At 39.3% G+C, this 26860-nt stretch overlaps 1 protein-coding gene across 2 annotated transcripts in view; it reads left to right on the plus strand.

Moving 5' to 3' along the window:
* Positions 1-22720, plus strand: part of AIMP1 (aminoacyl tRNA synthetase complex interacting multifunctional protein 1) — a 107940-nt gene extending 85220 nt beyond the window's left edge. Inside the window, exon 10 of one of the 2 annotated variants that reach the window (XR_014051901.1) lies at positions 19181-19322. Coding sequence is in view for 1 of the 2 variants with exons in the window: in XM_081484536.1 (XP_081340662.1) it covers positions 19181-19246 (66 nt within the window). In the remaining variant the exon portion in view is untranslated. Of the gene's footprint in view, positions 1-19180 lie in introns of both variants that reach the window. The other variant, XM_081484536.1, reaches the window with a different exon arrangement.
* The last annotated feature ends 4140 nt before the right edge of the window (positions 22721-26860 follow it).

Here is a 26860-nt window from a genome sequence, read left to right on the forward strand (position 1 = left end):
TGACATAGCTATTCCAGAAATATGGTTAAGTTAAGCAGAGAACCATTCTTATACAAAGATAGAAACAGAATGAAATACAAAAAGCATATTCTTTTAATTGGCTAAATAGTGGCCCCTGAACATATCCAGGTTCTAATCTCTGGAACCTGTGAATGTTAGCTCATAATGCAAAAGAGACTTTGCAGTTGTGATTAAAGATTTTGAGATGAGGAGACATTATCCTGGATTATCTAAATGCAAGCACAAGTGTCCTTATAAGAGGCAAAGGGAGATTTGACCCAGTAGAGAAAAGGATCATGTGACAGAAACTAAGGGAGGCAAAGCAAGAGAGAAATACACAATAACACTGGCTATGAAGATGGAGGAAGGGGCTATGAGCCAAGGAACACAAAGCATGCAGTTACAGGGAAAGAGGGATCACCCTGGCAGAGCAGAAGACCCTGAGCTCACCTCCTGCCATGACACACCAAAGCTACAGTGACATAGAGAACAACTCCCTCTCTGAGAACAACCTGAATACTAGCAAAATAGCTCTTCCACAACTAAGAATATAAAGAAAAGTACCATACCGAGATGAATAAGAAGGGAAGAGAAATGATCTAGTCAGCACACACATCTCAGTGGGAGATCCAAAAGAGGAAGAGCATATCATAAACTCAAAAGTCCTCCCTAAGGACCCAAGGGTTCAAGCCCTGTCTTAGGCACCCCTGTCCTGGAATCTGGCACCAGGAAGTGAACATCTTAACTGGTTTTGGAAACTAGCAGGTTAATGACCAAGAGAACTAGAGGCAATAGGGAAAGGAGACTCTACTTTTAAAGAGCACATGCGCAAATTTACTTCCTCCAGTCCCAGTTCTGCTGTAAATTACTCTGCCAGCGCAAAGGCAGCAGGTTCAAAAGTGTCTGGTGCTCTAGCTGACCTGCCAAGACTGCCACAGTGTGCCCTCCAGCCTTCACTAGGGTGACACCCTAAATGTAATCTTTGCTGGTTTTAATAGATATATTAATAGCATGTTAAATATTTAATTATATGTCTTTAATGGTACTCATTAAATAATATCATATATCTAAGTTACTTGGCTATTCTTAGCTCCTTCTCTGTGTTCTTCTGATATTTTCCAATATTGCTCTTATAGTCCAACTTTTATAAATAAATCTTTAAAATCTTCTTTTAAATCTAATCTAATCTTCTTTAAAAATCTAATCTAAATCTTCCATATAAATCTTTATATGTATTAATATAATGGTGGATGATAGAGTCTTTTTGATAAGTTACAGGTAAAAGTAACTCTTTCATCACACACACACACACACACACACGCACATAAATTTCTCAACTATTTAACCTAGAACATAATATCCACACGAGGTGATTACTCAGGACCAGAAATATAATTTTTTTGAGTCATCTGTGTGTGAATTTGGAGCTACAGGACTGAATGAAATCACCTAGGAAGGATGTATAAAATATAACAAAAAAGGTGTCTAATGAGTCCTGGGTCACAGTAGTGTTTGGCTATTGGGCGCAGAAAGGGTCAGCAAAGAAGACTGAGCAGTTTTGAGTCCTGAGACAGGAGAGCTAGTAAAGTGTGGTGTCATAGAGGCCAAGTAATGATGCTATAAGAAGTATATGGTCACTGTCTTGAATTCTGTTGAGAGTTCCAGCAATACAAATATATGCAGCCACCTGGAAGTACTACTAATTGTAGCAGAAACTGCTTTATTTCCTTTTTTCTCTCAGACACACAAGTATACTTCCCTTTCAGTTATATACGGCCACATAAATAAGCTCTGTCCAGTGGAATTCTCTCACATATGATTCTACTTCCCCATCTTTCAAACTAGTGAAAGGAGCTCTAAAGATCTATAGCAGGGTTCTTGGGAGTCTCTGGAGGAGAGATTCAGGACTTCTGGCCAGTAATGCCAGCTCTGAGTTGTTGCATGAACAAGCAACTTTTATTATGTTAGACTGTTAGGATGTTAGGTCAGTTGGGTATAACAGAACACATATTAATATAGTGATCTTGGTAGGAGTGGTGGATTCTAAAGTTGGGTTAGAGAGAGATGTAAAGAGCATCCAAAGGCAGTTTTGGACTCAGTTCTGATTAGTTTCAGGTGGCCGTGGCAGCTGATAGTCATTTTGAATGCTTTAAGTTTTCCATTGCTTAAAATAGTACATCTTGTAAGTAGTCTAATCAAATATCAGCTAGACTAAACCTACCTAGTTGTTTTCTCACATTTTATTTTCCTCTTGATTAGTTGAAATGGTGAATCTTAAAAGTTACAATGTTAAACAGTTGGCCAGATAGTGTAATAGCAAGCAGTCTGCTTGGCAGTAAGCACTTTAGCAAATATTGCCTCCCCAAATGGCCTGCTAGTCTACCAGGAGCAAAAGGCTCCCTGACACCAACCAGTGTTTACAAACAAATTCCATTCAGGATGACACCAAAAGAGTTTCTGTTGTTTCTTCTCCTACCTTAAAAAAAAACCAAAGTGAAAGTGTTAGTCATTCAGTCAGTCCAACTCTTTGCAACCCCATGGACTGTCATCTGCCAGGCTCCTCTGTCCATGGGCTTTCCCAGGCGAGAATACTGGAGGTGGTTGCCATTTCCTTTTCTAGGAGATCTTCCCAATCTAGGGATCAAACCTGAGTCTCTTGCATTGGCAGGCTGAATCTTTACCACTGAGCCACCAGGGAAACCCTCTGCCTTGAAGAATACCATTAAATTCCCCTTTTGTTTTTCAAGTTTCAAAATATTCCAAGCCTCACAAGAAGGGATTAGAGAGAAGAAAAAAGCTTTCTCAACACATTTTTTTCATGCAATAGAACTCAAAGAAAGAGATAAACCTTCTTACTTCATTTATTCTAAGTTGCCTGTTTTTCACATTTTAGCATAACTGAAACTGAGATGCCTCTTTTATAGTCAATGTAGTTAGAAAGCCTTATGTCATAATTCACTTGGCATCAATTTTTCTTTTTTACTTATATTTAAAATAATGGTCTTACTGTGAATTAACAGTGTTTGTTTTTTCCTTTCTTAGTTGTACTTAAAATAATGATTTGTCTTACAATTGACAGTGTCTTTGATTTGATGAAATACAGTCATCACTGCATATTTGGTAGATCAACGACTTGTCATTTACATTTGCATATTGAACAAAATTTGTTAGGCTATTTTTTTCTAGTTTGCATAAGCCACATTTTTTTGACACTGTGCATTGTTTTAACATGGAACAGACTGCGACATATTTGAAGTTCTAGAGTCTTTCCTACAACAGTGCAACACTCCTGTGATTATTAAAATAAGATCATTAGTATGGAGGGTGGCATTTTGGTTTCCAAATCTGTCATATTTATTCAAAAGATGTCTCACTCGAGTCCTTATCCAGACTGTTTAATTCTTGTCACTTAAAAGAAACAAATTTCTCATTGTTGATTCTTAGAAAACTTATTTTGGCATTTGACAATGTGATGATGTGACAAAAGGGATTAGCAATCTTCTCAATGAGTTTGAAACGTTTGAAATTACTCAGACAGCTTTAAAACCAATATTTCAAACTTTATGGTAAAACAGGGTGGGATATTCTTTGTTTTCTATATTCTAACTGCATTCTATTATGAGTATTGGGTCCATATGTGGTTTGACTAAGTGTGAGGAAAGATGTTTTACCCTGAACCAACTCTTTCATGCTTCAACATTAGGAACTGAGATGAAGATGAATCATAACAACCTGCATTGAGGGGACACTCACAGTTCAGTTATAGCAAATGGAAGGCTAAATAATTTTTTGGATTTGTATCATCTCTATTTTGAACATAAATAATTTCATTGAAAGATGAATTAGGTTTCTCAAAGTTATACAACAAACCAAGGACAAAACAGTAACCATCATTTTTTTTTTCACTTCTTCGAAGCTCAGCAATCAAACTTACTAATCAGGATTTCCTTTCACATAAGGTAGATCTCATATGAACTACAATGCCCACTGTTAGTTTTAATCTTTTAGGAAGATCAAGCCAAATGGTTACAGAAGAATAAAATTGGAAATTCAAATATATCAAGAAATCTCAGATGAGATGATATTTTGTTTAGCAAGTTTCTGACTTAAAAGATAAAAATGACAGCATGGCAAGATGCTTTAAAATACTTATTGGGAAGAAGTATTTATTAACTCTATTCAAATTCAGTAAAAGTAAACTCATTTAGACTGAGTTTCAGCCTGTCTTGGCTGGAGGAAAAAAAAACAACACACCTACATGTTTTATGTTAGTTATGGTTTCCTTAAAATGTTTCAGAATTTTGGCAGATTAATCTTTTTAAAAGTCCACAAGTTTGCAAAATTTAGTAAAACCAGTAATTGGGCGGGTTAGAGACAGGAAAAAGAGAGTAGAAACAGGAAAAAGAGGAGACAGGGAATAAGAACTGAAACATATGTCTGTATTGTAAGCTTTAGGAGCAAGCAGATATCATAATGAGGACAGGGCACCAAAAAAGGAAACTGCTTTGTGCCAAAATTTTTTGTTTAGTTCCAGATTGAAGAATCTAAATGTGTATTGACATGGAAATTGAATTTTGCAATGCAGCACTGACTGAAAGACAATCTTTCTTCTTCTGAAATACATACAGTGATTCTTTTTTAAGTTAATTTTTATTGAAGTATAGTTGATTTACAGTGTTATATTAGTTTCTTCTGGACGGCAAAGTGAATCAGTTATACAGATGCATATACCTACTCTTTTTTTAAACTCTTTTCCCCTGTCTTAGCTTCACTCTTTCCCCATATAGATCATTACAGAATATTGAGTAGAGTTCCCTATGCTATGCAATAGGTTCTTATTAGTTATCTATTTTATATATAGTAGAGTGATTCTGAAAGAACTTCATCACAATGAAATAGAACAGAATGGAAGAGCTATTTTCATGCTGCTTGGTGAATTATTTCTCATTGCTACTTAGTCAAACACATTTTTCTCTTTCAATAGACAAGATGGAAGTGAACATATTTAAGGCATGCGCTGGGGCAGGATTTCTCAACCTTGGCAGTGTGGACTTTTTGGGCTGGATAATCCTTTGTGGTAGGGAGCTGTCCTGTGCCATGTAGATGTTTAGCACCATCCCTGGTTTTTACCCACTAGATACCAGTAGCAGCCTCCTATGATTGTCTCCACACACTGCCTCCTGGGGTGAGAGAAAATCACCCCTGGATGAGACACACTAGGTTAGATGCAAGTCTAACAAAATTAGTGTGTTGCCTTTTAACATTTTTTTCACCATCGCCACTTCTACACATTTTCCTCTGGAAATGGAAACATTTGAGAGGCCTATCTGGTCATATTGAAGTGTGATTATTTTGTGGCTGCCCACACATTGGATCTAAGTGCCCTAAGTTCATGCAGAAGGAAATTGGAGAGTCCTTAACATGGCTACTCATGGAAAGGACTGAAGAGGTGAGGTGAGAGTTCAGGGGTAGGGCCTGGGAAGAAAAGGGTAAAAGGATGGAAGAGACTTGCAAAAGGGAAAAAAGGAGGAAAAGGGTCTACGTTAGTTTCTTAGGGCTACTGTAACAAAGTGCTTCAAATGTGGACAGCTTAAAACAACAGAAATTTACTGTCTCAATTCAGGAGGCCGGAAGTCTGAAATTAAGATGTTATCAAGGTTATGCTCTTTCTGAAGGGTGTAGCAGAGAAGTTTTTCCATGCGGGTTCTTAGCTTCTAGTGCGGCTGGCAATCCCTGGTGCTCCTTGGCTTGTAGACATATCACCCATTCTCTGCTTGCATTGTCACATGGTATTTTCCCTGTGTCTGTCTCTCTCATCTTTTTTTTTTTTTTTTAATAAGGGTAACAGTCATGCTGGATCAGAATCCACTTTAACTGAATATGAACTCATTTTGACTTGTCTGCAGAGATTCTATTTCCATAAAATGTCACATTCACAGGTACTGGGGTTTAAGACTTCAATATCTTTTGAGGGGATACATTTCAACCTACAACAGGGTCTGAAAGGGAGGGGTTTGGCCTCAAATGGTTCCAAGAGAAATAGTCACTGTAGAGGCTTCAAAAGCATTAGTCAAAGATCCAGGCTCATTGAGGAATGGGTTATGAATAAAGAGGGCTTCCCAGGTGGCTCAAGAGGTAAAGGATCTGCCTGCCAATGCAGGAGAGGCAGGTTCAATCTGTGGGTTGCAAAGATTCTGGTGGGCCTCAGTCCATGGGGTGGCAAAGAGTCGGACATGACTGAACACACACAAAATGAATAAAGAAGGCAACACTGAAGCCTCATCTCATTGTGAGATCTCTGGGGGTTGAAAGATACAACTCAAATATGAAATAAAGAACTCCACTGTACTCTGCAACTTTCATGTATGTGTGACAAGCTAACAGGGAGGTTGTTTAATGATAGGCAGTACCTTCTTCCTGTTCAGTATTGGGAATGGCAGATTGAGGAAACATAGCTAACTGATGGACATTTAAGTTAATTTGAGGAGACTGTTTTAAAGATGACTATTCCAAAGGTGTGGGAAGAGTGTAAGTAAACCAAAAGGATGATATGGTAGTCTGGCATTAGTGAGTAAATAGGGCTTTGTTACCATCGCCTCTACACCTGAAGGGGGGATGTGGTTATTGGAACAGAGAGAGAGAAAAAGAGTGGGAAAAGAGGGGGAGAGGGAGAGAAAGAAAATTCTTGAGTTGGAAGCCTGACAGGAGACTGTGATCAAGGGGTGCAGCCATCCCATGGACACCCTGCATGGAGGCAGCCTGAGCTAATCAATATCCTAATCTCTTCCCTCCCTCCTTCCTGCCCATGCTACCCAACCGGTCAAACCTAACCAAAAGCCAGATACAGTGTTGATACAGTGTATATAGATCAAGCCTCTGCCACTACCTCTACCCTTCACCCCCATCAAGCCTGTGCATAAGCAAGTTTAAGAAAGGTAAAGAGTGAATCTGAAAGTTCAGCCAAAATTTATCCAGCATACACAAGAAAAATTTTTTAATATATTTTCTTCTCTACATTATTTCGTCTATTAAAAAGTATGATTCAGTTTTGTTGATCTGCTATATTTTGATCATTTTATTTGAAGAAGATCTGCTTAATTTATTAATCTTTGAATGAAATGACCAAAAAATTTCCACGGTATGTTAGGCTGGTTGTCAATATATAATAATGCTTGTCTTTGATTTTGGAAACATGGGATATTTTATAGAAAAACTGTGGCATTTCATGATGCTACTACAATATTTGGGTGCTACATCCCAAATAAGGACAAGAGTCAGGAGTCAGGAGATCCTGGGTCTAGTCCTAGCCCTACAGATAATTTGAGGTGTGATGTTCATGGAGGCCACCCAGTTTCTTTGTTTTCAATTGTTAAATTAAGGAGTTAAGCATCTCTTACAGATATACAATATTTATAGACTTTAACTTTCCTTATTTGGGACTTATTATTCATGATCATATCACATTTGTTAATAAACTTGCCTTGAAGCTCAACGTTCAGAAAACTAAGATCATGGCATCTGGTCCCATCACTTCATGGGAAATAGATGGGGAAACAGTGGAAACAGTGTCAGACTTTATTTTTTTGGGCTCCAAAATCACTGCTGATGGTGATTGCAGCCATGAAATTAAAAGACACTTACTCCTTGGAAGGAAGGTTATGACCAACCTAGATAGCATATTTAAAAGCAGAGACATTACTTTGCCAGCAAAGGTCCGTCTAGTCAAGGCTATGGTTTTTCCAGTGGTCATGTATGGATGTGAGAGTTGGACAGTGAAGAAAGCTGAGCACTGCAGAATTGATGCTTTTGAACTGTGGTGTTGGAGAAGACTCTTGAGAGTCTCTTGTACTACAAGGAGATCCAACCAGTCCATCCTAAAGGAGATCAGTCCTAGGTGTTCATTGGAAGGACTGATGTTGAAGCTGAAACTCCAATACTTTGGCCACCTCATGCGAAGAGCTGACTCATTGGAAAAGACCCTAATGCTGGGAAAGATTGGGGGCAGGAGGAGAAGGGGACGACAGAAGATGAGATGGTTGGATGGCATCACCGACTCGATGGACATGGGTTTGGGTAGACTCCGGGAGTTGGTGATGGACAGGGAGGCCTGGCGTGCTGCGATTCATGGGGTCACAAAGAGTCGGACACGACTGAGCGACTGAACTGAACTGATTATATGAATATATTTTCCCCTCAAAAAAGCTTTATCATTTTATGAGACTATAAGCAGTTAGAAATGCAGCCTTATGCAGTTACCAGTTTTCACAAAGAAATTGGATGATTCAAGACAAGGAGACAAATATATTTGAAATCTCAACTGTTTAAGTGACTCAGCTTTTCTGACCTTAAAGTCTTGCCACGTGCTGTTTTCTTTTCTGGAAAGGTTTCTAGCCTGGCTAACTCCTACCCTTACTCAGGTCATAGCTCAGCTGTCAATCAGAGAAACCTTCCTTGATGCTTCTCAACCGTTTCTCACCTTTAAAATAAAATCCCTTCAGTTGTTTGCATTCTAGAATCCATACTTATTGCTTTACTCTAGTTCGTAGTTACGAATTTAATTGTGATTTTTTATTTTTTTACTTTTATTAAAATTTAACTGTGAATTGGTGGTAGAGATCATATCTGGGTTTATTTTAAATCTGTTTCCCAGCACTTATCACAATGCCTCACCCAAATTAATGATCATTTTTCAAATGGTTGAGTGAATAAATTGAGCCATGTTGTCACTGGACTTGTAATTACTATATTTGTCATTTGGACTTGTGAATCTTTGTATAACTAAATATTTTGTTGCTTTTGTTATTTAGTCACTAAGTCATGTCCAACTCTTTGCAACTCCATGGACTGTAGCCCACCAGGCTCTTCTATCCGTGGGATTTCCCAGGCAAGAACACTGGAGTAGGTTGCCATGCCCTCCTCCAGAGATTTTCCCAACCCAGGGATCAAACTCGCATTTTCTGCACTGGCAGGGAAATTCTTTACCACTGAGCCACCAGGAAAGCCCATAACTTAATATAACATGTTATATTTATTGCCCAGGGGTTCACCGAAGGAACAGATATTAGGAGCTGGATGGCCAAAGAGCAGAAGGTGGCCAACTTCCCTTAGCTTAAGGCATGGAGTACCATCATAGATGTGCCAGGGTGATAAAATGTGTAAAATACATTTATAGGAAAGGCATGTTAAAAATAATAAAATAATGGAAATAAAATGATGATACAATAATAAGAGAAATAAAACCATTCTAAAAAGTTTATCATTCTAAATCAGGGTTTCTCAGCCTCTGCACTATTGGCATTATTTTGGACTGGATGATTCTTTGATGTGGTGAAATGCCCTGTGCACTGCAGGACATTTAGCAGCATCCTTGGCTTCTACTCAGTCAATTCTGGTAATATCCCTGATGTTGTGACAGCCAAAATTGTCTCCAGACATTGCCAAATGTCCCCTGGGAGTCAAAACTGCCTCAGTTGAGAACCACTGCTCTTCAGAATTAATACACCAGAAAACCAAACCAAACAAAAAGCAATTCCCCGTACACTACACATCATTTCATTGTCCCAAGTACCTTAAAACTCTCATAAGGCAGATTAGTGTCATCTCCATTTCATATATAAAGAAAAGGGAAGAAAAGCCTGTGCTCTACAAATCTGTTTTGCTACCTAAAAAAAAACACTTACTGGAAGGATTCCAGAGCAGAGATGAGCACCAGCCCCTGGATACAGCAAGGGCCCCACGAAGTGAATGGGCTGCAGCTATACTACATACCATCACCCCCAGGGCTGAGTGTCACCACTAGGGGGTCCAGGTGCTGAGGCCTAATTTGGGATCCTTGGTAGCCATCATCTGAGCCCTGCTGACTCCTCATTCTCAAGCCTGAGAAGAGAATTTCCAGGTCTTCCCCAACCCCTTTTTTATGGGAAATACCTAGAAGAGAGCAAGTCTATATTTTCTTTTTCAATACACATTTATATTGACACTAACTTCTAAGAGAAGAATTGGCAGTTATATCAGTGGCAAATGTGTATTTAGAAACATTATATTTGTTTTATTTTCTACTTGATCAGGAGCGATTTGGGGAAGAGGCAAGGAAGGAGAAAGAGAAACTCAGAAAGAGAAACTCACATAGTCATAGGCCAAGAGAGATTGCTGCTGCTGCTGCTAAGTTGCTTCAGTCGTGTCCGACTCTGTGCAACCCCATAGACGGCAGCCCTTCAGGCTCCCCCGTCCCTGGGATTCTCCAGGCAAGAACACTGGAGTGGGTTGCCATTTCCTTCTCCAGTACATGAAAGGGAAAAGTGAAAGCAAGGACGCTCAGTCGTGCCGGACTCTTAGCCACCCCATGGACTGTAGCCTACCAGGCTCCTCCATCCATGGGATTTTCCAGGCAAGAGTACTGGAGTGGGGTGCCACTGCCTTCTCCCAAGAGAGGTTGAAGTAAAGTCAGAAACAGACAGAGAAAGACAGACAGAAAGTGACACACACAGACACATGCAGGGAACCATTGAGAGACTCAGAGAGAGACATGTACACTATGAGTTAGAAGGGAAATGAGAGATGAGGGCTTGTGGAGGTGGAGGCTGAGGAATGAAAAAGGGCCCTGGGATGTAGGGCTTGTGAAGGAGTTGTGAAAGGCAGAAATAAGACTGATTAATCTGCTCTCTGGGTATTTAATCAAATTAACAGACCTAATTTCAGAAATGCTTCAGACGTTGTTAAACATGTTGAGGTTCATCTCTCTTATCTGGAGAAACACAGTGACTCGGTACAATGAAAGAATTTTCAAACTTATTCAGATGCCAACTCCTTGAGGATATAGGACATGAAGACCCCTGTTTCCTTCTCTCTCACTTTCTGTCCTCTTCTCTTTTTCCCTCTGGCCCCTCAAATACAAGGGCAGCTGACTTAAATATGTCAGGGAATGTTCAGCACAAGTTAGGCAGGCTGCAAGCAGCTGTGTGCAGCCTGGGTGGGGTTGGAGGCTGCTGTGAGCTCTATGTTTGGGAGGGCCTTAAAAGTGTGCTCCCACTGGACCATTCAGACCATTCTAGACTGAGACACATCACACTGAGGCAGCAACTATCCAGTTTATAGCATTGCAATTACGGCGGAAACTGACTATGTTGGGAAGGGCCTTAGTGCCTGATCCACATAATATTTGATACCTCCCTCTGGTTCAGAAAGCCCCAGAGTCAGTGTCCAGGATCCAAATATTTTCTAACCAGCTTCTCGCCTGACAGCCAGAGCCAGTCATCAGAGGTTCGACCAGACAGACTGTGTGCAGCTGACAGTTAGACCATAGAGCAGTTAACCTTTAGTTTAGAGATTGAGTTTGACATTGAATGTGGAGGAAGTAGTTATCATTGTGTTTGATAAAAGTAATTCTGAGTCGATGACTATAGTGTTCACCCCAAGTGATCTGTGCCTCCTCTCAGTCAGTGAATGCTGAAGACAGAATATTATGTAGGAATTGTCAGGAGCATATTGCCATTGGAGACAGAAATTTCAGATTATAATTTTTATTTTTTTTGGACACATCCATCACCAGGACTTTTAAAAAAAATTTTATTTATTTTTAGCTGTGCTGGGTCTTCATTACTGCACAGGTTTTTTTCTAGTTGCGATGGACGAGCAGGGGCTACTCTAGTTATGGTGTGAAGGCTTCTCATTGCAATGGCTTCTCTTGTTGTGGAGCACGGGCTCTAGGTGTGTGGGCTTGAGTAGTTGTGACACGTGGGCTCGCAGCTGCAGTGCTTGGGCTTAGTTGTCCAGTGACATGTGGGATCCTCCCAGACCAGGTATTGAACCCATGTCCTCTGCATTGGCAGACAAGTTCTCAACCACTGGACCACCAAAGAAGTCCCTCAGATCACATTTTGATAGTGCACTATTCCATGGAGAACCCACAAGTCCTAGAATGAGAAGGACCTTAGTGATTTTCTAACTCACTCAGGAGAACACCCAAGACCACAGAGATCAAGGGACTTGTTTAAGACTGTGCAGACTAGAACCTGGGATTCATAGTCTTCATCCCAATTTATTTGCATATAGGGTAATAAATAAATAGTGTTATTTTAAATAGAAATTGATGGTCTTCTTGAAAATTTCCAATTAATAGTCAAAGGAATATCAGTGTATAGAGTGCATGTTTAATAAATGGTGAGAATTAGAGGAAAAACTGAGAAGAAATATCCAGCGTTTAGCTTAATACGCATTCAATAAATATCTGTTGAATGAAATGAATGGATTCAAATTATTAGCACTTTTCTCAGGAGATTTCTATTATTTGAAACAGCCACAAAATGATTTACCTTAGCAAAGGATACAAGGCTCACAACTCAAAAGGGTGCCATTTTGCAAAGATTTTTTATTATATGATTAAAGCTAATGGAAATTTCACTAAACAAAGAAATGCTAAAGATATAAGGTGCTCAAGAGATGAACAGATGCAAACCATATGTAACTACTTAAGAAAGTACACTCTCAGCACATATGAAGCTTCTTTGTTGAATCTGCAGAGTGAAGTGAGTCCTATTTCCCAAGTCTTTTTATTTTGGATTTTCTCCCAATGTAAAAAGAAAAAAAAAATCCTGCTCTGTAAAATTCAACGACATAGACTACAAAGCCAGGATTTCATAGAAGTGGTAGGTTATTTGAGGAGAATTAGTTCCCCACCCCCACACATCACTCTCAAATAGAATATTTCATCAAATATTGCCACGAGCAAAATGAGCCAAGGGGCAGTATTCCTCCTGGAAGTGGAAATAGCATTGAAAGGTTGAATGAACCAGATTATATGTCACATTTTTTGAATAACTAGATTCTCTGGAGACTAAAGAGTGATAAAGGTTTAATAGGATCTCAATGAATCTCTCAGGTCTCCTTGTGTTTCATTATATTCTGACTATGAATCATGTAAAAGTTCATCAGATCAACTCATTTCTCAGCTGTGTTGTGTCATAAGAACTTCATTCTTGTTTGGCAAATCCTTGTGTGATCTGTCTGTAGTTCAGGTCACCTGAGCATTTAAGCTGCTGTTCTGTTTACAGCTCCCCAAATGTCTTATTTTTCCCAGAGGCTACATCATATGGCCTTTTGACATATTTGAAGGACAGAGATATTACAAAACAGCTCTTTGAGCATCACTATTTTGGGCAATAAATTGCAAAGTGAATAAGGAAAACCAAGGATTCCCTTTACAATTGCTCCCTGTGTTAGCACAAGCCAAGATAATGCTTATCAGCGTCATTTTGGCTAGTCTTAAGAATGACAATTTCAATCCAATAAACTTAATATGTAAAAAATAAAGTTTCAGAAGAAACTGAGTGTCACTATATTAGAGAGTGAAAATTTTAATTTACTGATAAAAATTAAAGATTCCTCACAAAATATTGTATCTCTTGGTGATAAATACTTCAGAGAGTATTATGTTAAGTGATTCTAAAAGGATGCATATTAAAGCATATGAATATTCCATATTTTAAAAGCCATATCTTTTGTTCATATACCAAACAAAGTAAACTTCACCAAGACTTTATAATACATTATTCCATCTAAGTTTATAACCTTTGAGACAGGTATGATTACACACATATTAAATATAAGGAATATGTTTCAGAAAGATCAAGAGACTTGTCTCAAGATAAACAGCTAGGAAGAAACAGGGTAAGACTTTAATCTTCTCATGCAGTCAAGATATTAAAACTATTTAAAATTATATAGTCCAGCATATTGTTTCTTAAATGCTTGATCTCTAAGCACCCATCTAATGCTTCCTGAGTTCTCTTCAGAAGGAAAAGATCTGTTTGTCAAATTATATAGGGCTTGGAAATATATATTTTTATGAAAATTGTATTTATTAAATCATAAACTGAGATCAAAAGATAAATATGAAAATAATGTGTCATTCAATTGGATTGCTCATAAACCATCCCAGGAGATAAGAATTCATTTAAGATCTCAAAACAAAACAAAAAAGAAGATTATGCACCTTATTTGTGTCAACCATTCTATTGCTTAACAAGCCTACTCAACTAAAATTCTTTGTTACAATTTGGAGCTATTCACCTGTGGAGAAAAATTATTGATTACTAAACTAGAATCTGTTAAGAACGAAAATCTTTATTGAATTTTCTTCACGCTGACTTTCAGATTATTTGATTTTTATTTTATTTTGAATACTTGACATCTATTTATATATGATCCTTTAATAGGAAAAATGTCATGTTTCTCCTTACCTCCACAACTTTAGACCTTATTCAATATTAAGGCAGAAGTTCAGAAAGTACTGAATGCGATGAGATCACTGTTTCACAGATCAAGTACAATGCATACTTAAGAATTACAGTGTTAAAATATTGTAGTAGTCCACTGTCTACAGCTATCATCTACACTGTGCTATCTTTTAGCTATTGGTGTTTTCTCAAATCTTTGCCATCTAACAAGTGCTTTTGTTTCTAGTTACCCGCCCACCCCCGCCCTTGTCCTTAGTCCACAGTAGTTTTCAAATTTCAGCAAGTTTAAGAATAACCTAGAATGGCTGCTATCCAAAAGTCTAAAAGCAATAAATGCTGGAGAGGGTGTGGAGAAAAGGGAACCCTCTTACACTGTTGGTGGGAATGCAAACTAGTACAGCCACTATGGAGAACAGTGTGGAGATTCCTTAAAAAACTGGGAATAGAACTGCCATATGACCCAGCAATCCCACTGCTGGGCATATACACCGAGGAAACCAGAATTGAAAGAGACACGTGTACCCCAATGTTCATCGCAGCACTGTTTACAATAGCCAGGACATGGAAGCAACCTAGATGTCCATCAGCAGACGAATGGATAAGGAAGCTGTGGTACATATACACAATGGAATATTACTCAGCCATTAAAAAAAATACATTTGAATCGGTTCTACTGAGATGGATGAAACTGGAGCCCATTATACAGAGTGAAGTAAGCCAGAAAGAAAAACAACAATACAGTATACTAATGCATATATATGGAATTTGAAAGATGGTAACGATAACCCTATATGCGAGTCAGAATAAGAGACACAGATGCATGGAACAATTTTATGGACTCTGAGGGAGAAGGTGAGGGTGGGACGTTCTGGGAGAATAGCATTGAAACATGTATATTATCATATGTGAAACAGAACACCATTCCATGTTCGATGCATGAGACAAGGGCTCAGGGCCGGGGCAATGAGATGACCCATAGGGATGGGATGGGGAGGGAGGTGGGTGGGGGGTCCAGGAAGGGGAACACATGTAAACCCATGGCTGATTCATGTCAATGTATGGCAAAAACTATTACAATATTGTAAAGTAATTAGCCCCCAACTAAAATAAATAAATTTATAAAAAAAAAAAAAAAAGAATAACCTAGAGGACTTGATAAAACAAAGGTTGCTTGGCTACACCTCTAGAGTTTCCAATCAGTAGGTCTCAAAGAGTCCCAAGTATTTGCATTTGGAGCTGGTTCCCTGGGCTTTCCAGGTGGCACAGTGGTAAAGAATCTGCTTGTCAATGCAGGAGACACAAGAGATGTGGGTTCAACCTCTGAGTGAGGAAGATTCCCTGGAGGAGGAAATGGCAACCCGCTCCAGTATTCTTGCCTGAAAAATTCCATGGATAGAGGAAACTGGTGGGCATCCATGAGTTTGCAAAGAGTCTGACATGATTGAGTGACTGAGCACACACACACCCTGTTGATGCTAATGCTGCCGATCCAGGGCCCGCATTTTGTGATCTTTGTGATTGTGTATCCTGTGTTTCTGGTGATTTTCATTTCTTCAGTTTGCCTTTTGGTACATTGGAAAGACAGAACTTTGGAAAACAACTCTTCTCTCTGTTTATACTATCCAGGACAACAGAGTTTTCATTCATCCTTTTTCCTGCAAGCAACATCATAATCTGGTAGAGCTGTAATAGCTATTCACAGAGTAAAGAGATTTTCCCTCAGGCCATTTATAATATAAACTTCCTCCTACCAAGACATGTGGCCTGCCTTCTAGGACCCAGGACGTGGAAGAACAATTCTTTCCTCTTTAAAGAAGAGTTTCTAAACAAAATCTGGTGGTGGTGGTGGTGTTCAGTCAGTAAGTTGTAGCCAACTCTTTGCAACCTCGTGGACTGCAGCATACCAGGTTTCCCTATCCTACATTATCTCCTGGAGTGTGCTCAAATAAATGTCCGTTGAGTCAGTGATACTATCTAACCATCTCATCCTCTGCCACATTCTTCTCCTTTTGCCTTTAATCTTTCCCAGCATCAAGGTCTTTTCCAATGAGTTGGCTCTTCACATTGGGTGGCCGAAATATTGTAGCTTCAGCTTCAGCATCAGTCCTTCCAATGAATATTCAGGGTTGATTTCCTTTAGGACTGATTGATATTCTTGCAGTCCAAGAGACTCTCAAGAGTCTTCTCTGCACTACAGTTTGAAAGCATCAATTCTTTGGCACTCAGCCTTCTTTATGGTCCAACTCTCACATCCATACATAACTACTGGAAAAACCATAGCTTTGAATATATGAACTTTTGTCAGCAAAGTGATCTCTGATTTTTAATATGCTGTCTAGGTTTGTCATAACTTTCCTTCCAAGGAGCAAGCGTCTTTTAATTTCATGACTGCAGTCACTGTCCTTAGTGATTTTGGAGCCCCAAATCTGTCACTGTTTCCACTTTTCTCCCTTCAATTTGCCATGAAGTGATGGGACCTGATGCCATGATCTTAGTTTTATTTTTTATGTTGAGTTTTAAACCAGCTTTTTCATTCTCCTCCTTCACCCTTATCAAGAGGCTCTTCACTTTCTGCCATTAAAGTGGTATCATTTGCATATCTGAGGTTGTTATTCCTCCCAGCAATTTTGATTCCAGCTTTCAATTCATCCAGCCTGGCATTTCACATGATATACTCTGAATATAAGTTAAATAAGCAGAGTGACAACATACTATACAGCCTGTTGTACTCCTTTCCCAATTTTGAACCAATCTATTGTTCCATGTTTGGTTCTAACTGTTGCTTCTTGACCTGCATACAGGTTTCTCAGAAAACAGGTTAGGTGGTCTGGTACTTCCATCTCTTTAGGAGTTTTCCACAGTTTGTTGAGATCCACACATATAGTCAGAAATGTATAGTATCTTCAGTGCCCCAGTAGACTTTTACCTGTGTACATTCTGAAGTAAGTAGTACGTCATTTCTTGCTTTGCAGGCAGAAAGGTGTTGGAATTATTGGAGTGATTCCTCCCAGAGTGCACACTCATAGCAATTTAGCCTTAGGATAATTTCAAGTTTTAGGCTGACCATTAAAGTAATGGGAGAAGTGTATAGGGGCTTCCCAGGTGGCACAGTGGTAAAAGAATCTACCTGCCAATGCAAGAGATACAAGAGAGGTGGGTTTGATCCTAGGTTGGGAAGATTGCCTGGAATAGGAAATGGCAACCTACTCCAGTATTCTTGCCTGGGAAATCCCATGGACAGAGGAGCCTGGCAGGCTACAGTCCATGGGGTCACAAAGAGTTGGACACAACTTATCACATACACATCACAAAATATATAAAACAAATCAGGCTTGGGCTAATATTGGTGGGACTGGAGTTAATCATATCTGAAAACCTAACTGCTTTTTCTTTGGTTATAGCAGCTCTTGTTGATTTTTGTAATGAAAAAATTCTTGGCTTCTGATTTAACATACTTTATCTTGAAATGTATAAAAGCAGAGTTTCTATAAAGGGTATTTCATTTGACTCTACTAATTGAGCATCAATCATATGCCAGATAATAGAGTCAATGTTTAAAAGACATAAGTCCTGCCTTTGGGAACTTATGCAAAATGTAGACATGGTAGGGCAACACTGGACATTTTTCTGCATAATTAGGGCTACCTGGGGAAAGTGTATTTCATCACACACTCTATAGAAGATTCTTTGGCTGAGACCCTTTCATAAGGGATTAACCTTCAGATGCATTCTGCTTCCTCCCACCAGATGTGTATTTCTCTTACAAACACTCCCAAATAATTCAATGCTTTGTATAGTGAAATAGCTTCACTGGAGTAAAGAATCCTTTCTCTGTCCCAAGGATTGATTTTTTTTTTTCCCATGGAACACCTTCTCACAGAAGGTCAATATCTGTGTATTTCTGTGGATGGTCAGAGGACTGTGAAAGAGGTAAGCAGGAACCATAATGCAAGACAAGCAGCAGTCTTATTTAAAATAAGTAAGTAAAAATGCAGACAAAATAATTTCTTCTTCCAGCCTTTGCCTTTGCTAAACTCTCAGCTCTATTTTCCACATACCATTCTTGAGTTCATTACTCTTTAAACACATTAATTTTCACTGATTTGACTAACTCCTTGAGATATTTACATACTGTAAACAGCTCTGATATTCTTTGTAGACACATTCTGTGAAGGACCCTTGGGTTCTGGTGCATTGTTTTCCCTTTCCAAACATTTATTCTTTTGCAAATCGTGAACATGACCAGTTTCCTTATACCACTCTCCTGTGTATGACAACAATGAAAATACATACCCATGGGAAAAATAAAGAATCTTCTACTATTCAGTATTGTTACACTGTAATAGGTAAACTATGAGCCTCTTCTGTATACTATCAAGAGAGTCTTATTATCTCTCTGGAAGGGAACCACTTTGGCCTTATTTATTCCCTTAATTAATACTGCATCTGCAAGGCATATGTCTGTGTTTTGCCACCATTGCAGCCACTTTAGTCCTCAGCATATTAAAATCCAACTCTACCACCTCTGAGCACATTGAGGAAATTTCTTCCATCTCCAGCTCAAGATGTATACTTAAGGGCAAGCAGCCTGAAAGGAGAAGTGTGGGGGATGCTAACATGGTCTGTATTTGTTAACAGGAACCTCCTTCTGGTGAATGAGGGAAGCTTAATCCCATGGAAGTATGGTTTCAATTTTTCATTGAAATTACAATCAAACAAGTTGCCAGCACACATTTTTCTTTGTCAGATGTTTCCCTTATGGTAGATTTGGAGTACTCTTGGGTCGGCTTATAAACTCTGTCCTCTGCCAGTGTTGCTACAGACTCTTCTCTTTGTTTTCAAATTAATTTCATCTTTTTTCTCCTAGAGGTGAATACATTTGAAATACAGTAGTACCTGACAGGAAAATATCTCTTCAACGCAAACTTTTTTTTTTTTTATTGCAGGACTCTGATAGAAAGGACAACACATTACTGGCTCTTCTTCAGCTCTCTGTAGGGAACTCGGTATGATAAAAATCACAAGAGCCAAGGGCCGGCAATTTCCTGATTTTCTAGCACTTATTAAAATCGTATTTATCAAGGCTGACTTTTGGCTGCTGGTTGAACTGGAAGAAATGGCTTTTAGAGGTCTGCTTTGGGAACAGGGGACCCTATGAACACTATAGGACAAAGTAGTCTTGGGGATGACTATACTGCTTTCAGACTCATGAAACCACAAAGTTCTCAGGAGGGCCGAACCCGAGTTGGAAATCATTCACCTCCTTTTCTTGGCACAAGCAGCATTAGAGGGAACAAGCAAAAGATAATAAAGACCAGTTGTTTTGATCTCTGGTGCCAGAACTATGTCCCTAATGAAGGAGACTCTACATCAAAGAAACTACAATGACACTGGGGATTGACCATGTTTTTGTCTTCAGCCCATCTCCAAGCAAAGGTGTGATGGAATTGATTTGTCCTAAAGCTCTGGTCATGTGAATGTTTAGGCAACTGCCAAGCATTACCATCTGGACCAAATCAATTCTGTTTACATCTTTGCAGGTCTTATTTTCTAAGGTGACTCGTTTTGCTTTAACTGGGGAGGAGGTAGTGTTCTTGAAACATAAATAGTGTGACTACTATTAATTCTATGACTTACTGGAAGAGGATTGTTCTAGTCAGTTCTTAATACAACATATGAAAAAGACCCATTAGAAGAGAAAAAAATGAGCAATAAGGTAATATGATTTTGTGAAGGAGAACTAGAAAGGGAATAACAAGGTCTGGGCACAATCTGTACTTTGTTTCTGAAATCTTGGGTGACTGAAGTAAGACATTGTTGGCTGTCAGTATAACTTCTCAGGTATAATTATACCTCGCTAGTTTCATAGCACTGCTGAGTCTTAGGAATGGAAGGGGTATTAGTGAACTAATGTCTCTACCTGTCTCAGTGTTATTTTCTGGATCAAATGAATATTAAAATTATCTTTTAAATTTATTTTTCCTCCATTATCACAAAGAGCCAACTGTAGAAAACATTGGGAGATAGTCAGCAAAAAATTACTAAGATGAAAAAGACATAACTCCATTCCTTCTAAGAAATCTACCATTTTATAGGAAAGATTCATTCTTTTTCATGTAGGTATTCAGCAAAAATTTATTTCACACACTGTGCTAGATGTGGGGAATACAGAGATGAAAAGGCATAGTTTTTGCCTTCTTCAAGGGTCTTTTTTATTTACTGGAGAGATAGATAAGTAAATAGTTTAAAACTATGATAAATACTTGGTGAGTGGAAAGCCCTGGGAACTAGGATGAGGTTGGTATCAGGGGAGGTTTCTCAGAGGAAATGACATTTGGTTTGAGTTCTCTGCGTAAATATTGAAAGGGGTGAATGAAAGTGTGAAATGTGTGGCTTGAGGGTTGGGAGTGAGGGGCAGATACCAGATGGCATTCAGCAAGAAATGGTTTTAAAGGATCTGAGGCACACTTCTGAGCGTGATATTACTTAAATATAAAGGGGAGACTTTTTCCTAGCATTAATCTATTACTCATTTTATCTTGTATATTCATGGAGAAGAGTTGTCAGGAGCTTGTTCAAAAGTTTATCTCTCTTAAAACAAACTCACAGATATAGAGAACAAACTAGTGGTTACCAGTGGGGAGAGGGAAGGTGGGAGGGGCAATGCAAAAGTAGGGGAGTAAGAGGTACAAAATATTAGTTATGAAATAAACCTCAAGGATATCTCATACAACACAGGGAGTATAGTCAATTTTTATAATAACTATAAATAGAATATAACCTTTAAAAATTGTGAATCGCCATATTATATACCTATAAGATAATATTGTACAGCAACTATATTTCATTAAAAATAAAGTATGTATACTATAAATTTCTTCATATATAAACATATTTAGCTACTACATAGCTAACATTTAAATATAAATTAAAATACTGAATTTTGATTTTAAAAAGTCACCCTTCTTAGTCCTGTGCTGAGTATCTAAAATACTAAACAGGAAAAGTACTATACTACCACTGAGTGAGTGAGTGAGTGGAAGTTGCTCAGTCCTGTCCAACTCTTGGTGACCCCATGGACTGCAGCCTGCCAAGCTCCTCTGTCTATGGAATTCTCCAGGCAAGAATAGTGGAGTGGGTAGCCATTCCCTTCTCCAGGGGATCTTCCCAACCCAGGGATTGATCTCGGGTCTCCACATTGCAGGCAGATTCTTTACCATCTGAGCCACCAGGGAAGCCCACTACCATCACTGCTGCTACCATTACTATTACCACTAAAACAACCACAAATACCATTGCTCTATCACCACCACCACCGTTTACTGTGAATACCACCAGCATCACTATTATTATCATCATCTAAAACAGCCACTAAAATCATCACCAGAATTTCCACTATCACCATTACCATGGTTACCATTGTCACTGCAACCATTAGCACCACCATGTTATCATGGCCACCAGCAATGACCATTAGCATTCTCACCACTACCATCACCACTGTCATTGCTGTAACTTCAACCACCAATAACATCATCTCTACTGCACTATCAGACTTCTATTTCTAGCACTACCACCACCGTCATTACCACCAACATTCTCATTCTCATTCCTGAAATAATTTTTCTAGATCTTCTGAGATATCATAATGGCTATATATGCCCTGGATCAGAGTTTTTGCATGCAGTAAGTGGGTGCTATTGGTAGCCATTTTTAATGTCAGATTAATGGACCACTCAATAAAAACCCTTTTAACAATAGCTAAAGAGAATTCTCCAGGCTCACATAGATAAAGTGAAATTTAAATAAATCCTTCCACAAAGGAACAAACAGCGGTAATACACACTGCTATCCTCTATTTAAGGCATATTACCATGTGAATCCTTAACATGTAGAGAGGTAATTCATTCGCTGGAGGTATAGAGAAGGTAGGATGGTGTATTATTACCTATGATAATTAACTCATATAACTCCTATACTTTAGTTTTATGCTAGAAGCCTGTTCTTTCTAAAGACTTTGTAGTTGAGGCTGATAACTAGAATATGTCTTCTTATGAGAAGTATGAGTTCTATGATTAAAAGTGTCTCATTGTTTCTGTCACTTTTTTTATATTAAAAGGTTATAGAAGCAGCTCATGTCAGAAGAAAATGCCCAGGACAGAGTTGATGATGGAGGCAAAGTAAAAAATGAAAGAGGGTCTTAGTTTTCAAACATGTTTATGTGGTTGAATTCCAGGAAATTATGCTTTAAATTAAACTTGGAGAAATTTTTCTCCAAGAAAAAGATGTGAAAAATAATTATGTAATTTGTATGCAATATAAAAATCACAATCACAGTCTTCTATGGAGGGAAAAGCTATTGAACTAGTATAATAATTCTTTTTAACTTTTTCTCTATGATTTGTCTTCAATTTCTTTAGGTTCTTGTTTTTGTTTTGTAATTTGTTAGTACTCTTTCATGTCACTCAATAAAAACGTCTTAAAGATGATGATGTCAAACCACTGAATGAATTCTAGCTCTTGGGGTCACAAGAAAGACTGCCTTTCTATCTGCCTTGGAGTTTATCAACAATTGAAAACAATAGTAAGCAGGTAGTGATGTTACCATTTCTGTCCTTTATTGAGCCCATCTTTACAAGAAATATTCCCTTGGTATCTCTAATTTTCTTGAAGAAATCTCTAGTCTTTCCCATCTTATTGGTTTCCTCTATTTCTTTGCGCTGATCACTGAGGAAGGCTTTCTTATCTCTCCTTGCTATTCTTTGGAACTCTGCATTCAAATGAGTATATCTTTTCTTTTCTCCTTTGCTTTTTTGCTTCTCTGCTTTTCACAGCTATTCGTAAGGCCTCCTCAGACAGCCGTTTTGCTTTTTTGCATTTCTTTTTCTTGGGGATGGTCTTGATCCCTGTCTCCTATACAATGTCATGAACCTCCATCCATAGTTCATCAGGCACTCTGTCTATCAGATCTAGTCCATTAAATCTTTCTCACTTCCACTGCATAATCATAAGGGATTTGATTCAGGTCATACCTGAATGGTCTAGTCGTTTTCCCTACTTTCTTCAACTTAAGTATGAATTTGGCAATAAGGAGTTCATGCTCTGAGCCACAGTCAACTCCTGGTCTTGTTTTTGCTGACTGTATAGAGCTTCTCCATCTTTGGCTGCAAAGAATATAATCAGTCTGATTTCGGGGTTGGCCATCTGGTGATGTCCACGTGTAGTCTTCTCTTGTGTTATTAGAAGAGGGTGTTTGCTATGACCAGTGCATTCTCTTGGCAAAACTCTATTAGACTTTGCCCTCTTTCTTTCTGTACTCCAAGGCCAAATTTGCCTGTTACTCCAGGTGTTTCTTGACTTCCTACTTTTGCACTCCAGTCCCCTATAATGAAAAAGACATCTTTTTTGGGTGTTAGTTCTAGAAGGTCTCGTAGGTCTTCGTAGAACCATTCTACTTCAACTTCTTCAGCATTACTGGTCAGGACATAGACTTGGATTACCGTGATATTGAATGGTTTGTCTTGGAAACAAACAGAGATCATTCTGTCGTTTTTGAGACTGCATCCAAGCACTGCATTTAGGACTCTTTTGTTGACTATAATGGCTACTCCATTTCTTCTAAGAGATTTTTGCCCACAGTAGTAGATACAGTAGTAGTAGTAGTAGATATAACTCAGGTCATCTGAGTTAAATTCACCCATTCCAGTCCATTTTAGTTCGCTGATTCCTAAAATGTCGACGTTCACTCTTGCCATCTCCTGTTTGACCACTTCCAATTTGCCCTGATTCGTGGACCTAACGTTCCAGGTTCCTATGCAATATTGCTCTTTACGGCATTGGACTTGCTTCCATCACAGTCACATCCACAACTGGGTGCTGATTTTACTTTGGATCTGTCTCTTCTTTCTTTCTGGAGCTAATTCTCCACTGATCTCCAATAGCATATTGGGCACCTACCGACCTGGGGAGTTCATCTTTCAGTGTCCTATCTTTTTGCCTTTTCATACTGTTCTTGGGGTTCTCAAGGCAAGAAAACTGAAGTGGTTTGCCATTCCCTTCTCCAGTGGACTACATTTGTTTGGAACTCTCCACCATCACCAGTCTGTCTTGGGTGGCCCTGCACAGCATGGCTCATAGTTTCATTGAGCTAGGCAAGGCTGTAGTCCATGCGATTAAATTGGTTAGTTTTCTGTGATTGTGGTTTTCAGTCTGTCTGCCCTCTGATGGATAAGGGTAAGAGGCTTACGGAAGCTTCCTGATCAGAGAGACTGACTGAGGGGGAAACTGGGTCTTGTTCTGATGGGTGGGGCCATGCTTAGTAAATCCTTAATCCAATTTTCTGTTGATGGGTGGAGCTGTGTTCCCTCCCTGCCATTTACCTGGGCCAAACTATGGTGGAGGTAATGAAGATAATGGTGACCTCCTTCAAAAGATCCCATGCATGTACTGCTACACAGTGCCCCTAACCCTGCAGCAGGCCACCGACAACCCATGCCTCCGCTGGAGACTCCTGGACACGCACAGGCAAGTCCAGGTCAGTCTCTTGTGTGGTCACTGCTCCTTCCTCCTGGGTCCTGGTGCCTACAAGGTCCTGTTTGTGCCCTCCAAGAGTCTATTTGCCAGTCCTGTGTAAGATCTGGCAGCTCTATGGCATGGTTAATGGTGACTTTCAAGAGGGCTTATGCCATACCCAAGTCTACTGACCCAGAGCCCCTGTCCCTGTGTATAGACCTAACAGAAGCAGAAGATATTAAGAAGAAGTGGCAAGAATACATGGAACAACTATACAAAAAAGATCTTCATGACCCAGGTAATCACGATGGTGTGATCACTCACCTAGAGCCAGATATCATGGAATGTGAAGTCAAGTGGGCCTTAGGAATCATCACTACGAACAAAGCTAGTGGATGTGATGGAATTTCAGTTGAGCTATTTGAAATTCTGAAAGATGATGGTGTGAGTGCTACATTCAATGTGCCAGCAAATTCGGAAAATGCAGCAGTGGCCACAGGACTAGAAAAGGTCAGTTTTCATTCCAATCCCAAAGAAAGGCAATGCCAAACAATACTCAAACTACTGCACAATTGCACTCATCTTACATGCTAGTAAAGTAATGCTCAAAATTCCCCAAGCCAGGCTTCAAGAATACGTGAACTATGAACTTCCAGATGTTCAAGCTGATTTTAGAAAAGACAGAGGAACCAGAGATCAAATTGCCAACATCCGCTGGATAATCAAAAAGGCAAGTTCAGTTCAATTCAGTCACTCAGTCCTGTCCGACCCTTTGCAACCCCTTGAACTGCAGCACTCCAGGCCTCCCTTTCCATCACCAACTCTCAGAGTCCACCCAAACCCATGTCCATTGAGTCGATGATGCCATCCTACCATCTCATCCTCTGTCGTCCCCTTCTCCTCCTGCCCTCAATCTTTCCCAGCATCAGGGTCTTTTCAAATGAGTCAGCACTTTGCATCAGGTGGCCAAAATATTGGAGTTTCAGCTTCAGTATCAGTCCTACCAATGAACACCCAGGACTGATATCCTTTAGGATGGACTGGTTGTATCTCCTTGCAGTCCAAAGGACTCTCAAGAGTCTTCTCCAACACCACAGTTCAAAAGCATCAATTTTTCGGTGCTCAGCTTTCTTTATAGTCCAACTGTCACATCCATACATTACCACTGGAAAAACCATAGCCTTGACTAGACGGACTTTTGTTGACAAAGTAATGTCTCTGCTCTTCAATATGCTGTCTAGGTTGGTCATAACTTTCCTTCCAAGGAATAAGCATCTTTTAATTTCATGGCTGCAATCACCATCTGCAGTGATTTCGGAGCCCAGAAAAATAAAGTCAGCCACTGTTTCCATGGTTTGCCCATCTATTTGCCATGAAGTGATGGAACTGGATGCCATGATCTTAGTTTTCTGAATGTTGAGCTTTAAGCCAACTTTTTCACTCTCCTCTTTCACTTTCATCAAGAGGCCCTTTAGTTCTTCTTCACTTTCTGCCATAAGAGTGGTGTCATCTGCATATCTGAGGTTATTGATATTTCTCCCGGCAATCTTGATTCCAGCTTGTGCTTCTTCCAGCCCAGCATTTCTCATGATGTACTCTGCATATAAGTTAAATAAGCAGGGTGACAACATACAGCCTTGACGTACTCATTTTCCTATTTGGAGCCAGTCTGTTGTTCCATGTCCAGTTCTAACTGTTGCTTCCTGACCTGCATACAGGTTTCTCAAGAGGCAGGTCAGGTGGTCTGGTATTCCCATCTCTTTCAAAATTTTCAAGGCAATGCCAAAGAACGCTCACACTACCTCACAACTGCACTCATCTCACATGCTAATAAAGTAATGCTTAAAGTTCTCCAAGCCAGGCTTCAGCAATATGTGAACTGTGAACTTCCAGATGTTCAAGCTGGTTTTAGAAAAGGCAGAGGAACCAGAGATCAAATTGCCAACATCTGATGGATCATCGAAAAAGCAAGAGAGTTCTGGGAAAATATCTATTCCTGCTTTATTGACTATGCCAAAGCCTTTGACTGTGTGGATCACAATAAACTGTGGAAAACTCTGAAATTCTGAAAAAGGCAAGAGAGTTCCAAAAAACATCTATTTCTGCTTTATTGA

The sequence above is a fragment of the Giraffa tippelskirchi genome, chromosome 1 (genome assembly GCF_054371585.1).
Source record: "Giraffa tippelskirchi isolate mGirTip1 chromosome 1, T2T-mGirTip1v1.2.pri, whole genome shotgun sequence".
Classification (NCBI taxonomy): domain Eukaryota; kingdom Metazoa; phylum Chordata; class Mammalia; order Artiodactyla; family Giraffidae; genus Giraffa; species Giraffa tippelskirchi.